Source organism: Heteronotia binoei, chromosome 11 (genome assembly GCF_032191835.1).
Source record: "Heteronotia binoei isolate CCM8104 ecotype False Entrance Well chromosome 11, APGP_CSIRO_Hbin_v1, whole genome shotgun sequence".
NCBI classification, from domain to species: Eukaryota; Metazoa; Chordata; class Lepidosauria; order Squamata; family Gekkonidae; genus Heteronotia; species Heteronotia binoei.
The window spans coordinates 68,554,628-68,568,967 of record NC_083233.1 but is presented as its reverse complement, the minus strand read 5'-3'; the positions used below and the strand labels follow the sequence as shown (position 1 = coordinate 68,568,967).

The window sequence follows — 14,340 nt, the reverse complement described above, 5'->3', positions numbered from 1 at the left end:
GTTGACCTACTCCACGGGATTGTTGCAAGGGCAGCGGCAAGAGAACATCTGTCAAACTGTATTGTCCACATGACTCTGATTTTAACTGTTGGTTTTTAATACTGTTTTTTGGAATGTTATTATCTGCCCTGAGCCTATCTTTGGGAAAGGGTGGACTATAAATTGCCTAAAATAAAATAAAAAGAGACAAAATGAAATCTGAATTTCGCATTTGGGAGTGCCCGTTGCAAAATGCTTTTGACAGAAGTTCTGGGTTTTTACTTTTTTCCCTGTCCTGTCCTAGCAAATCTATCTTTATCTGGGGTTGCTATTCCCCCTCCCTCCACCCTTTTTAAAATGCTGCTTAGAGACAGAAGATCACCCATGATCGAATGTCTTGCTTCAGCTGCAAGTAAGTGAACTCAGCGTTATTGGCACTCTTCGAGCTTTTGAGCTTCAGGTCTCTCAAACAGGTCCTGTATCGCTTTTGAAAAGGCAGTCGTGGGGGGGGGGGGGGGGGGTTGACCTTAACGACTTTCTGCTCTCCGGTTTCCACAAAGTGTCACATAAGCGTTGCCAGGTAGCTCTTGTCGCGCATCAAAATGGACGGCTAGCTTCTTTTGCCCTCCCTTCTGATCTGAAATGTTTTCCCACCTTCGCAAACCAAAACCCGTTTGTTGTTGTGGTTGGATAAAGCTGGCACCTGTGTAATTTTTATATGACACTTTTCCCTCTGTACTACACATCCCTTTCTGCATGGGGCGGGCGGGCAATTTTGGCATTGGTTTTACTAACCCGAAAGGAGAGTGGGGGAGGGGGACGCCAGCTGGAAGATGGACCCTGAGTGCGTCCTTCTGTCCTTCTCCCGCAGGCGGTGAAGTGGTGAAAATAGCGCAGCTTGCTTCCATTGCAGGGGCCCAGGGCAGGATCGCGCAGCCGGAGACTCCTGTGACGTTGCAGTTCCAAGGGAACAAGTTCACCTTATCCCACAGCCAGCTGCGTCAGCTCACAGCGGGGCAGCCTCTGCAGCTGCAAGGTAACGCGCGCGCCGACGGCCACATCACGCTTCTCGCCTTCCTCTTCCCTGTGCGTTATTGTTAGCAATCTGTCCCTGGTTTTTATCATGTTCTTCCTTGCAAGAACCACGCCAGGTAGGATAGGCCGCAAGACCTTGCCCGGGGAACTTTATGGCTGCGTTGGGACTCGAACTCGGGTTGTAGGCAGAAGCAAGAGTTCCAGTTGGGGGCCGACTTCCTGGTTTTCAGCCACTAAGTATAGAGTTGAAGCGGCTGCAGAAACCTTGAGCTGAAGCTGACTTTACATCACGTGTTTCTGTTTGTCAGCATGATCTCTGCAGCATATTGCGAGTGGACATTCTCTTTCTGAAAATACGGGATGGATCAGGGGTGTCTAACTCATTTGTTATGAGGGCCGAATCTGACCTAAATGAGACCTTGTTGGGCCGGGCCATGTCGGGTCGGGCCGTGTGTATACCTATTTAACCTAAGTAGCATCAGCACTCATTGGTGTTAAAGGTGCTTTCTTTGTATTACTTGCATGGGATCCAGGGAACTGGGTAAAGGAAGCTGTGGATCTTTTCTTTCTTCCCCAGGGACTTTTTTGGGGGGGGGGGGCGGGGAGGAGCCTCAGCCAATAGAAGGAAGAGAGGCTTGGCTTAGTAGCTTTCCTAAGCAATTGAGAGAGCCTGGAAAAACAACCTCTGCCTCCCCCCCCTTCCTCCCCAAGGAAGGCGCCTCAGCCAATGGAGAAAATAGAGGTTTTGCTCTGTAGCTCCTGTGCAATTGAGCAAGCCTTGCAAAGCAAACTGTTACGCAGAAGGAAGCAAGAGAGACGGAAAAGGAAGCAAATGACAGCCAGTTGCTTGGGGGCTTGATAGCCCTCTGGAGGCCTGATTTGGCCCCCGGATTGCATGTTTGACACCCCTGCCATAGATGTATTCTACCATTGTCATGCCTAAGATGCCGTTGTCCCTGCCCTCTTTTCGCTATTGTTGTCTGCACTGTCTTTTAGGTTCCTGATCATCTGGCCCCGGGGATTTAGAGGATTAATGCCTCTGAGAGTGGAGGTTTCCCTCAGTCACCATGGCCAGTAGTAGGCGATTAAAATGTGGGATTTGCTGCCAGAGGATGTAGTGATGGTCACAGGCATCAAAGGCAAAGAGAGCTTTAAAAGGGGATTTGATGGAATGGTGGAGGATCCTTCTATCAGTGGCCACTAGCCATGGTGACTGAGGGAAACCTCTTTATTCTCAGAGGCATTAATCCTCTAAATCCCTCGGCAAGGAGACAACATCAGGGGAAGGCATCGGCCTCTGTGCCCTGTTGTTGACTTTCCGGAGGAACTGGTTGCTGGACTAGATTAGATGTGCCTTGTTGTTGGCCTTCCAGAAGAACAGGATGCTGGACTAGATTAGATGGACTCTCGGTCTGATCCAGCAGGGCTTTTCTTACATTACACAATTCACAGGCAGTGTTCTGCAAATCGTTTCCGCTCCCGGGCAGCAATACGTGCGTCCTCAGACTCCGGTGGTGATGCAGACGGTGTCTCAAGCTGGTACCATTCAAAATGCTCTGAACGCTTTGGGAAATCAGCATCAAGCCAACTTGCCGACTTCAGCGATGACCCCTCAAAGTAAGAGCACTCCCCCCCTCGCACCCCATAAAACTGTCCACTGGACATTTTAGGTAGCCATTGGATGTTATCTGCATATGGTGGGTCGGATCCTGCAGTAATTTACACGGGCGGGGTTTCTGTCGGAGCGGAACTTCCTCGCTTCCCTTGTCTTGTCGCTGCCCGAAATGCTGCTCTTGGGAGACCTTCAGGAAGACATATGTGGGAGGAGTAAGAAGCCTTCAGTAGGAGGGGGGAGTCGGAAGAAGTGTTCATCCCCACCCCCCATCCATTAGTGTAAACCAGTTAGGGTGTCCCTGGAAGTCACAGTTTCCTTTTGTTTGGGGTGGCAGGCACTTTTTTGGAGGGGCTGAATCGGGCCCCCTCAAGCAGTAGCTTGCAGTGCCTTCGGGTAAGTGGTTCTTTGAAACGGGCGTAAACACTTGCTTTATCCTTGAGTGTATGTTCCAGGTAGAGCAGTGGGTACTAATTTAACATCGGGGGACTCCACCTCTTCTTTGAAACCTGGCCTTCTCCACGGAGGACATTCCCAGGTACGTCTGTCTTTTTTTTTTTTTTTTTTTGCAGAAATTCATTTTTGTCAGATTAAAATTTGTTTCCTTTCAACTCGGGGGGTGGCAGGGGCCAGGGACGCACACTCTTTTTAATATACGGGGTGGATATATCGTACTGTAGACACATTACAAGAAGACCAGAGTCCCTGGAAAAGACAATGCTAGGAAAAGCTGAAGAGGAAGACCCAACCTGAGATGCGGGGCTTGAATTCAGCAGGAGCTCACAGGAGCACAGCTCCTGAACCTCCAGCCAGGGTCTGCATGCAGTGGGGAGTTCTCTTTCCCGCTGCACACAGATCCTGGGGCATATGCAAATAAGATACGCTTCTGAGCTCCTGCACCTTTTTTCCCTTATAAAATGACCCCTGATGGGATGAATCGACTTGCTTAAGGGAGCCAGGCGCTCTGCTATGCAAGTCCTGAGCAAGGCTGTTAACAATAGGACATTTAGCCTGGAGAGGAGGTGGCTGAGAGGTGATGCGATCACCATCTTCAAGTACTTGAAGGGCTGTCATAGAGAGGATGGGGTGGGATTGTTTTCCGTTGCTCCAGAAGGTAGGGCCAGAACCAGTGGGTTGAAATTAAATCAAAAGAGTTTCCGGCTCAGCATCAGGAAGAACTTCCTGACCGTTAGAGTGATTCCTTGGTGGAACAGGCTTCCCTCTGGAGGTGGTGGGCTCTCCTTCCTTGAAGTTTTTTAAACAGAGGCTAGATGGCCATCTGACAGCAATGAAGATCCTGTGAATGTAGGGGCAGTTTGACTGGCCACAGTTGCCTGTTGCCTCAGGCAGAGGAAGATCTTGAGATTGCCAGGGGCTGAACGTGTAATTCTCAAGCTCTGCTGATTACGTGAAGGCGCTTCTGCTTTGTCAGAACCACTGGTCCACCTCGCTGAAGTTTGTTCTGACTAGCAGCTCTGTGGGCTCTTGCGACGGCGGGAGCCTTTCCCAACACCCGCTGTCTGAGATCCTTTACCTGGGAACTGCGCATGGGACCTGATGCGTGCAAAGTGTTCTGTCCTTGAGCTACAGTCCTCTCTGAGTTGGAGCCTGAACCAAAATACGGAGTGTGTAATTCCGGAGCTTTGTTTAATAGAAGTACAGCGAGGCAGTTCATGAACTTGCACTTTCAGCTAGAAATGCGCTAGGCTATTTTGAATAGTCCTCAGCCTTTTTGATCTTGCAGGCACCTGTAGAAGCCCAGGAAAATGCATTCCTCATACAATTCAGTATCTTATACCACAGTGAACTTTATATGTATTGCACAACAGTAAATATCAAGTTATGTACAGTTAACTCTGTTAATACAAAACATTCAAATTCTATGTCTCCAGCAGCAGCAAAGTGCTGGTAAGTTACTCCATCTGCATTTCATTAATCAAGTCCACTCTACAAAACAATAGTCCTTCCGACAGAGTGCTCAAGGAATTATTTAACAAGACAATAAAACTCTTAGAAAGACGCTGACGCCTCTTGCTGCTGGGGTCCCTTATTGTCTTCCGGAGTTCACATTTACTGTTGTACAGTACATCTAAAGTTCACTGTGATATAAGATATTGAGTTGTATCAGGAGTCCATTTTCCTGCGTTCTATATAGCTGTATACTATCTTAACACAGGAGCCCATTTTTCCTATTGTTTACCTGTAGAATCCCAACAGAGGGTTGGGGGGGGGGGGCGGCGCAGGTGTAAAATGGCTGCTACAGGAGCCAGCCACAAAACGTTGGAGAGCGAAGCGACGCATAATCTTAACAATACTCTTCAACCTTTCAGGCAGAGTCACTGTTTAACTGGATGCTTTTTAAAATAAGCATATTGTTTAACAATGCCTACGCTCAGCTTGCTGTCGTTCACGACCGTTTGCTGTCACCCACATGCTGTGGCAGGTGCTGCCCAAGCAACTTCTTAAAAGCCTGCACAGCCTTAGTAGATTTCTAGTGCCCAATTCAAGGCTCTGTTGGCCAAAAGCTCTACCTGGCCTTACCCACTTTCTCTTTGGTGGGCACCAGGGGTGGAATTGTAGCAGGAGCTCCTTTGCATATTAGGCCACACCCCTGTGATGTAGCCAGTCCTCCAAGAGCTTACAAAAAAGAGCCTTGTAAGCTTTGGAGGATTGGCTATATCAGGGGTGTGTGGCCTAATATGCAAAGGAGCTCCTGCTAGAATTCCACCCCTGGTGCCCACCAATGAAAGTGTCAGCAGGGGCACCAGGTTGGGGACCCCTGGCTTTACCTGTGAAAGCTCCCCCGGAATCAGCAGGAACAGTGCTGGAGCCTGGCTTGCATCAGTCAGATTTGCTATAGTTTTTATGCTTGCAAACACAACTACTGGCGGGTTTCGTTCCATTTTATTTTATTGCCTTTATGGTAATTGGGAAACACCCCCCCACACACCAAAATAAGCATGCACATCTCTGGCATTTTTTTGTTTTGGCAAAAGGAATCATTTGAGGAAAAGAACCGGCTTCTGAAGGAGCGCCTGGACAGGCTGTTTTCTTGCAACGAACGCCGCTGCTCCAGGGCGCCCGTCTACGGCAGAGACCTCGTGGGAGCGTGTTCGGTGGCGACCAACAGAAAGATGCCTCCCCAGTTTTCCAGCGGGGTCAGCAAGTGGAGATGGTCGGGCTTCGCAAACTGCCGCCTCTCTTCGAGCTCCTCCGGGGACTGCAGCGACCCACTGCGGGAGCTGATGCAGAAGTTGGAGCGGCAGCAGGAGTCCCTGACTGACGCGGTTCACAGGTGATTGCGACTTTCACTGGCGATTGACGCTTTGGACCAAGTGCAGAGCTCTCAGGGTCATCCCGTCATCGGTCCCAAAAGGGATGATCCCAGTGTGGGCTAGCAGCATCCTGGTTTCCCCATCCCATCTGCTCTACAGCAGGTTCCTTCTTCTCTGTCTCAAACTCCTTTACCTTCTCTCCCTGCCCTTTGTTTCTTTGTCCTTCTTCTGTGTAAGAGCCAGGGCAGGAGCTCCTTTGCATATTAGGCCACACACCCTGATGTAGCCAGTCTTCCAAGAGCTCAGTGCAGGGCCTACTGTAAACTCTTGGAGGATTGGCTATATCGGGGCGGGGGGGTACAGCCTAATATGCAAAGGAGTGTCTGCTTCAAAAAAAAAGCCATGGGGTGGGTGATGCCGAAGCCTGGGTGATGCTGATGTCTTGCGCAAAGTTGACGTGAACCTGGAGTAAGGTGAAGTGTTGTCTTCAAGTTGCAACCAATCCACAGTGAACCCTTGAAGTTCCACCTCCCAGGCAATGTTCCCTCTAAGCTGCAGAGTCTTGTGAGCAAAAATTCTACTTTGTGAGCTACTGGCATTAAAATTGAGAGCTACTGGCATTAAAGTTGGGAGCTACTGAATATTGTGCTCTGGGGCTATTTTTCCTGAGCTAAGACAGAAATGTGTGAACTGGAGACTAAACTCCTGTTCTAACTCAGAGGGAACACTGCCCATGGGGTTTTCTAGACAAGAGATGTCCAGAGGTGGTTTGCCATCACCTTCCTCTTCCCAGCAGCCCCAGCCTTCCTTGGCGGTCTCCCACCCGAGAATCGACCTTGTTTACCTTCCAAGCTCTGACGAGATCAGGATAGCTTGAGTTACTAGGGCCGCTACATATAAACATATGAAGCTGTCTTATACTCAATCAGACCCTCGGTCCATCAAAGTTAGTATTGTCTACTCAAACTGGCAGTGGCTCTCCAGGGTCTCCAGCTGAGGTTCTTCGCACCTATTTGCCTGGACCCTTTTTAGTTGGAGATGCTGGGGATTGAACCTGGGCCCCTTCTGCTTACCAAGCAGATGCTCTACCACTGAACCACCGTCTCTCCCCTTACATGATCCTTGGAACTTCATAGGGATGTTCTTCCTCCTTCATATGTCCCAGCTGCATTTCCTTCCATTGCAGGGGATGAGCAGAGGCAGGCAGGTTCTTGAAGCTGCTGGGCCGTCAAGTCCTGCTTTGTGGACCATCGAGCCCAGGCATGGCCTTTCTGAAGCGCTTGCAATATTTTTACTTTTTTCCCCCCTCCCAGGGGGCTCTGCGTGCTGCCGGCAGCCGTGGCTGCACCTCCCTCTTTGCACGTGGCAAAGCTCCCCGCACTGTATAACCACCGCCTGAAGCTCCTCAGGTGCCGTCTGAAAGAGGAGGCCTCGCCTTACCTGCACCAGCTGCAGCGGATCACCCTTCCACAGTTGCTTCAGTTTCCCGACCTCCGGCTGGTGCAGTGCGACGCAGGTAGCGAAGCATCTTTATCTCTCCGCGTCCCCCCCCCCCCCAGGCCTGACCCGCGTTGAAACGTCCCCTGAGAAGGCATTTAATACTTTTCTTCTGTCCAAAATGCAGGGAAGCTGGAAGCCCTGGCCATCTTGCTGCAGAAGCTGAAGCTGGAAGGGCGTCGGGTGCTGATCTTGTCTCAGATGATCCTCATGTTGGACATCCTGGAGCTGTTCTTGAATTTCCATTTTCTCACCTACGTGAGGATCGACGAGTACGCCAATCAGGAAGAGCGCCAGGTAAGCCTGGCTTGGCCAGTTGGCATCTCTCCCGTGCTGCAATAAGAATCGCCTTGTGCTTGAATCGTGGTGTTCCTCCTTTGCCATTATATAGGGTTGGGAAAAAAATATATATATATAGGGTTGCATTCAGACTGCTGGTAGAGTAGAGGGACAACAGAGGGGGAAAGAGGGAAGCAATGGAAATTGCCAGTTTAGTCTGGATCCAGCCTGGGGCAAAGAAATACACAGTTGCATCCAGGGAGCTCTTCTGTTCCATTCCACACCTTGAAGGGGAAAAAGGGCCATACCAAGCCAGAACGAAGAAAAAGAAATTGGTGTGCAGGAAAATGGAATATTTAATAGTTATACACCCCCTATGCATTTTGTGTACGGCTTCGTCAAGTGGAAACATGCAGTTTGGGGGCTGAATCAAGCCCCTGGAAGGCTTCTATCAGGCCCCTGAGCAACTGGCTGTCATCTGCTTCCTTCTCCCTCTCTCTTGCTTCCTTCTGCATAACAGCTTGCTTTGCCAGGCTTGCTCAATTGCACAGGAGCCGCAGAGCAAAACCTCTATTCTCTCCATTGGCTGAGGCTCCTCCCTTGGGGAGGAAGGGGAGAGGAATACCTCGCTTTGCCAGGCTCTCTCAATCGCACAGCAGAGCTACTAAGCCAAATCTCCCTTCTGTTGACTGAGGCTTTCCCCCCACCCAGTCCCTGGGGAAGGCAGGAAAGAGCCAGAGCTTCCTTTGCCCAGTTCCCTGGATCCCATGGGAGAAATACAAAGAAAGTACCTTTAAGACCAATGTGTGCTAATGTTTTAACCATGTTTTAAGTTTTTTTAAAAATATATATATATTTGTGTTTGTGTTCTTTATAAAATTTATATCTCTGCTACCTAATCTTAAATAGGTACACACATGACCCGGCCCGACATGGCTCGGCCCAACCCGACATGGCCCAGCCCCTCAAGATCTCATTTATGTCAGATCCAGCCCTCATAACAAATGAGTTCAGCGCCCCTGATGTAGTCCATTCTGCTTTCGCTTGACATTCTTTGCCTTCTCCCCCCCCCCCCCCTTCTGAACAAGGAACTGATGAAGGCGTTCAACAGAGACAAGCGCATCTTCTGCGCCATCCTCTCCTCCCACAGTCGTTCCACGGGGGTCAACCTTGTCGAGGCCGACACCGTCGTGTTCTACGACAACGATCTAAATCCGGTGATGGACGCTAAGGCTCAGGAATGGTGCGATCGAATTGGCAGGTGCAAGGACATCCATATCTACAGGTGATGCTCGCACAGGAGCTGTTTGGCAAGATGCTGATGTTGCTCTGTTTCCAAGGATGCTTTTGTACTGCTTCCTGGGACTGGGGAGCATTGTACGTTTGGAATTATGGGGTGGGAAATCACAGCTCCCTTCACTTTCTGTGGTTTTCCAGAATGTGTCTGTAGGTGTTTGATGTAGCCCAACAGCAGTGGAGTTGTGGGACCTCAGATCAGAGAGCTTGTCCAAGTTGGGGTTGCAAGTGTCTTCTGACTGGGAAGCGGCCAGAACTTCTTTTGTATAGAACTTCTTGAACCTTTGGAGCAGGGGTGGCCAAACAGTGGCTCAGGAGCCACATGTGGCTCTTTCACACATATTGTGTGGCTCTTGAAGCCCCTACTGCCCATCAGCTCGCTTGGCAAAGGCATTTGTCTCTTTAAATAATTTCAACAAATAAGCCAGCCAGCAGCTTGGAGAACACATTTAAAGTTGCTTTCTTTCCACCTCTCCTTCCTTCTCTCAGAGTGGTCACAATCTCCTTTACCTACCCACAACAAACACCCTGTGAAGTAGGTGGGGCTGAGAGAGCCCTTACAGCAGCTGCCCTTTCAAGGACAACTCCTTGACCCAAGGCCATTCAGGCAGCTGAAAGTGGAGGAGTGGGGAATCAAACCCGGTTCTTCCAGATAAGAATCACACACTTTACCACTACATTGTCCAAGTCAAGAGTGCTCCATCTATACCTTGTGCTTTATTTCCCCTGATGGACCTCTGCTCCACGTTTTTCTCAATCCCCTCTTGTATCTGTTCTAAGCCTACTACTCATTAATTTCATGGAGTGCCCACGAGTTCTCGTATTGTCAGCAAGGGAGAAAGGTACTGCTTTCCCTGCCTTCCCTGTCCCATGCATAATCCTGTAAACCTGTCATGTCGTCCTTTGAACATTGCTTCTCTAAGCTAAGAAGCCCCAACCACTGTACTTGTTAACATGCCTGCATATTATTATTTCCTACTGTAAATGTTTAAAGAACACCCCCATGCCAGTTCAGGGCAGCACATAAGAACATAAGAGAAAAATGCATTGTTTATTTTATTTAGGCAATTTATAATCTGCCCGTTCCCCAAAATGGACTCATTGGTGTTAAATGCCATGTTGGATCAAGCCAGTGGCCCATCCAGTCCAGCACACTGTGTCACACAATGGCCAACAAGCCCAGGTGCCATCAGGAGGTCCATCAGTGGGGCCAGGACACTAGAAGCCCTCCCACTGTTGCCCCTCCCAAGCACCAAGAATATAGAGCATCACTGCCCCAGAGAGAGAGTTCTAACAATGCAATATGCTGTGGCTAATAGCCACTGATGGACCTCTGCTCCATATATTTACCCAATCTCCTCTTGAAGCTGGCTGTGCTTATAGCCACCACCACCTCCTGTGACTGTGAATTCTACGTGTTAATCACCCTTTGGGTGAAGAAGTACTTCCTTTTATCCGTTCTAACCCGACTGCTCAGCAATTTCATTGAGTGCCCATGTGTTCTTGTATTGTAAGAAAGGGAGAAAAGTGCTTCTTTCACTATCTTCTCTATCCCATGCATAATCTTGTAAACCTCTATCATGTCACCCCGCAGTCAACATCTGTCCAAGCTAAAGAGCCCCAAGCGTTTTAACCTTTCTTCATAGGGAAACTGTTCCAACCCTTTAATCATTCTAGTTGCCCTTTTCTGCACCTGTCCCAATGTTATAATCTCTTTTTTGAAGTTTGGTGACTAGAATTGTACACAGTATTCCAAATGAGACCGCACCATCGATTTTTGCAGGGGCGTTACGATACTGGCTGATTTGTATTCAATTTCCTTCCTAATAATTCCCAGCATGGCATTGGCCTTTTTACTGCAGCCGCACACTGTCTCATTGCAGCCACATACTGTCTCGACATTTTTGCTTTAAGATTTGGCTGATCTTTGGTTTCTCCAGGCTCGTCAGTGGTAACTCAGTAGAAGAGAAACTCTTAAAGAACGGCACAAAAGATCTGATCCGAGAAGTGGCTGCTCAGGGAAACGACTACTCTATGGCCTTTTTAACACAGGTACGATGGTTATTACTGCTTCTTCCAAACAGTCGTGTCACTGTTTCTAATTCTAAATGTGGCCTAGTCTGTGGATACTTAAATATAGAGATTGAAGCCATCAACATACAAACCAGATCTTTCTGCAAACATGAGGGGGGGGGGAACCCCAGATTTGCAGAAAAATCTGTGGAAAAAATGCATTGTTTATTTTATTTAGGCAATTTATAATCCGCCCTTTCCCAAAAATGGACTCATTGGTGTTAAACGCCTCCAGAATAACAGAAGCAGTGCTTGTACCTTTACAAAAGGAGATCACAGGGACCATTGTGAGGGTTGCTAGGCACCCACAATAATATTGCCAGGCTTTGAATCTTGGCTTCTGACAGTAAAGGGCGGGGGAGAGGGGGGCCCTTTCCGGAGCGGTTTTGATCTCCCATTCTGCCACTACTCCCTTCCTGAGTCATGCCCGGGAGGGAGGGCTCATTGGGGCCAAGCCCAGCTGCAACCAAAGACAGCTTGTTACCATGCAGTTTGCGGGACTCACCAAGTAGCAACAGTGGCTACTGGACAACTTGATGCAACCCCACTTTCCTCCGCACAACATGCGCAGTTTGGCCTGGCCCAGGGTGACCTGAGTGACTTGCTATAGCGTGACTTTTGCATCTGGGCCAGGCTTTTCCCAGGGAGAGGCTGCTGGAGGAAGGGAAGGAGGGAGAGCAGAGAGCCAGAGTGCTGTGTGTTGGACTAGGACCTGGAAGACCCAGGTTTGAATCTGTTCTGCCATGAAAACTCCTGGGGTGACGTTGACTTTTGTTGTTATGCGTTTTATTTATTTAAAACACTTGTGTGCTACCTTTACACCCAAACAAGAGTCCCCAGGGTGGCAAACGTTAAAACATTTTCAACATTGGAATGCCATTTAAAATAAAGTTACGTAAAATAAACAGTTGAGTGAAGATATATAAAAACACACGTAAGACAAGTCGGGAGGAGGGCCTGCAGCAGCGTTCTTGGAGAAACATCTGACAAAGCACTTGCCTTTACCCACTGGCAGAAGACAATGATAGAGGAGATGCAGGCAGATCTCCCTGGGTGGGAGGGGGCTAACTTTGGTTCCATGATGGAGAAGGCTCTTTCTCAGATCTCCACCCATCTAGCTTCAAATGATGGAGGGGAGCATTCAGTCAGGGCCTCCGAAGATGACCGGATAGGTTCATATAGGAGAAGGTAGCTCTTCAGTGACACTGGCTGCAAGTCATGTAGGGCTTTAAGGTTCAATAGCAGCACCTTGAGTTGAGCCCAGAAGAAAACTGGGAGACAGGCAAGGATGGATCTAGAGTGGCCTGAGATGGGGTCCTACAGCCCACTCCTTCGGCATTCCAGCTTGCACTGTTTTATCCCAACTGCAGCTTCCAGCCAGTCTTTTAAGGGCAGACCCACACTTGAGCGCATTGTAGTAATCTAACTTAGATGCTATCGGGGATTTTTTTTTTGAATCAACTCATTTGCATATTAGGCCACACCCCCTGATGGCACAGTTGTTTCACACAGGGCCTTTTTTTGTAGACAAAACCCAGCAGGAGCTTAGTTGCATATTAGGCCACACCCCCTGACACCAAGCCAGCCAGAACTGCCTTCCTGTGCATTTTTTCACCAACTCATTTGCATATTAGGCCACACCCCCTGATGGCACAGTTGTTTCACACAGGGCCTTTTTTTGTAGACAAAACCCAGCAGGAGCTTAGTTGCATATTAGGCCACACCCCCTGACACCAAGCCAGCCAGAACTGCCTTCCTGTGCATTTTTTCATCAACTCATTTGCATATTAGGCCACACCCCCTGATGGCACAGTTGTTTCACACAGGGCCTTTTTTTGTAGACAAAACCCAGCAGGAGCTTATTTGCATATTAGGCCACACCGCCTGACACCAAGCCAGCCAGAACTGCCTTCCTGTGCGTTCCTGCTAAAAAAAAAAAGCCTTAGATGTTATCAGGGCTTGCACCACAGTAGAATGCCTTCCATGCATGTGCTCTTCTGGCATCACCTTTGGTATGTTTATGTGTGTCTCGGCATGTGTGCTGTCATTGGTTGAAAACTGTTCTAATGAGCAAAGCCTCGTGTGCATCCAGAGATTTTGTCTGTTGTATCGCTGCTGCTAACCCAGCAGTATTGAATCTTTACGATAATCTTTAGAGTTGTGGGTTTTTTAAAAAAATTGTATGTAAACTTCCTTAGATGTTAATTTAATAGCCCGTCACTTGATTCTTGGTTCCTCAAGATCTGGGAACATGTTGCAGTGGACAAAATCCAAGCTGCTTTAGATCAGACTGATCCCCTCCAGGCTCACACTAACTACGTTGCAATATGGCTACCTATTCTGGGAAAATTAGACAGTGACCCGTTTTACATTAATTCCTTCACCAAGAATATAATGTATAAAGATCTCTTGTTGTTCTAATTCTCTACTCGTAATTGCCTTTCTTTTAGGTCACCCAATGCCTTAATATAATCAGAATGTTCTGGGTATATTATCTCCTTTTTCCCATAAGTTTTGTGGTTATGTTGTTAATTGATAAAATTGTTGCACCCTATGTATTTTCTTGGATCATACCCTGTTACCATCCGTGATGTGCCATCGTTAATTTACGCCTCGTTTAGACAATCAGCGCCTTCCGCTACTACTTGTTTGTATGATCCTTTCTATTTCAATAAAATTTTTGAAAACTGAAAAAAAAAAAAGGCAGGTCCAGAGTTTGGGGTGGGGGGAACCCCTTAATCGTAGACTGACAACTTCTAAAGAACGCAATGACTGGTTGGTTTTTTTAAAAACCCCCCTACTCTCTTGTTTTCCCCCAGCAAACGATTCAGGAGCTCTTTGAGGTTCATTCCCCAATGGAAGACTCCGGCTTTCGAGTGAAAGCAGAAGAGTTTGTGGTGCTTTCTCAGGAGCCCTCTCCGGCAGAAACGATCTCTCCCAAAGTCGCGAGGCCTTTCATCGAGGTAATTAAGTACAAATCACATTAACGAGAGCGACAGAAGCTGGCACTGCCTTTCTGGAGCAAATGTTGCCATTTGTCTGTTGAGACGTCCTGAGCAGTCAGCGCTGCGGGGTAATCTTGTCTTTATTTGCCAGATCTCCTTTCAAGGTATAATGAAAGTTTATGAAGTATTCATGGCAGCAGCACATCGGGTTCCCCCGAGAGCCGTTGGAGCCTTTTTAAAAATGCATATGTTCAATTTGTGTGTGGTCAGAGTGTAAACAGACCAATTTTCTTAGCAAGTTAAGAAGATAAACTGGGAAATCTGTCCTTAGACAGAGATGCTGATGTGC

The 14,340-nt window shown here is 48.3% G+C and overlaps 1 protein-coding gene across 1 annotated transcript in view; it reads left to right on the top strand.

The window, feature by feature from the left end:
* EP400 (E1A binding protein p400) overlaps positions 1 to 14,340 on the top strand; it is a 115,885-nt gene that overhangs the window by 56,626 nt on the left and 44,919 nt on the right. Inside the window, exons 25-33 of the mRNA XM_060250300.1 lie at positions 851 to 1,015; positions 2,467 to 2,631; positions 3,070 to 3,164; positions 5,623 to 5,921; positions 7,215 to 7,417; positions 7,526 to 7,695; positions 8,766 to 8,962; positions 10,914 to 11,025; positions 13,866 to 14,009. Coding sequence (XP_060106283.1) covers positions 851 to 1,015; positions 2,467 to 2,631; positions 3,070 to 3,164; positions 5,623 to 5,921; positions 7,215 to 7,417; positions 7,526 to 7,695; positions 8,766 to 8,962; positions 10,914 to 11,025; positions 13,866 to 14,009 — 1,550 coding nt within the window. The remainder of the gene's footprint in view (positions 1 to 850; positions 1,016 to 2,466; positions 2,632 to 3,069; positions 3,165 to 5,622; positions 5,922 to 7,214; positions 7,418 to 7,525; positions 7,696 to 8,765; positions 8,963 to 10,913; positions 11,026 to 13,865; positions 14,010 to 14,340) is intronic.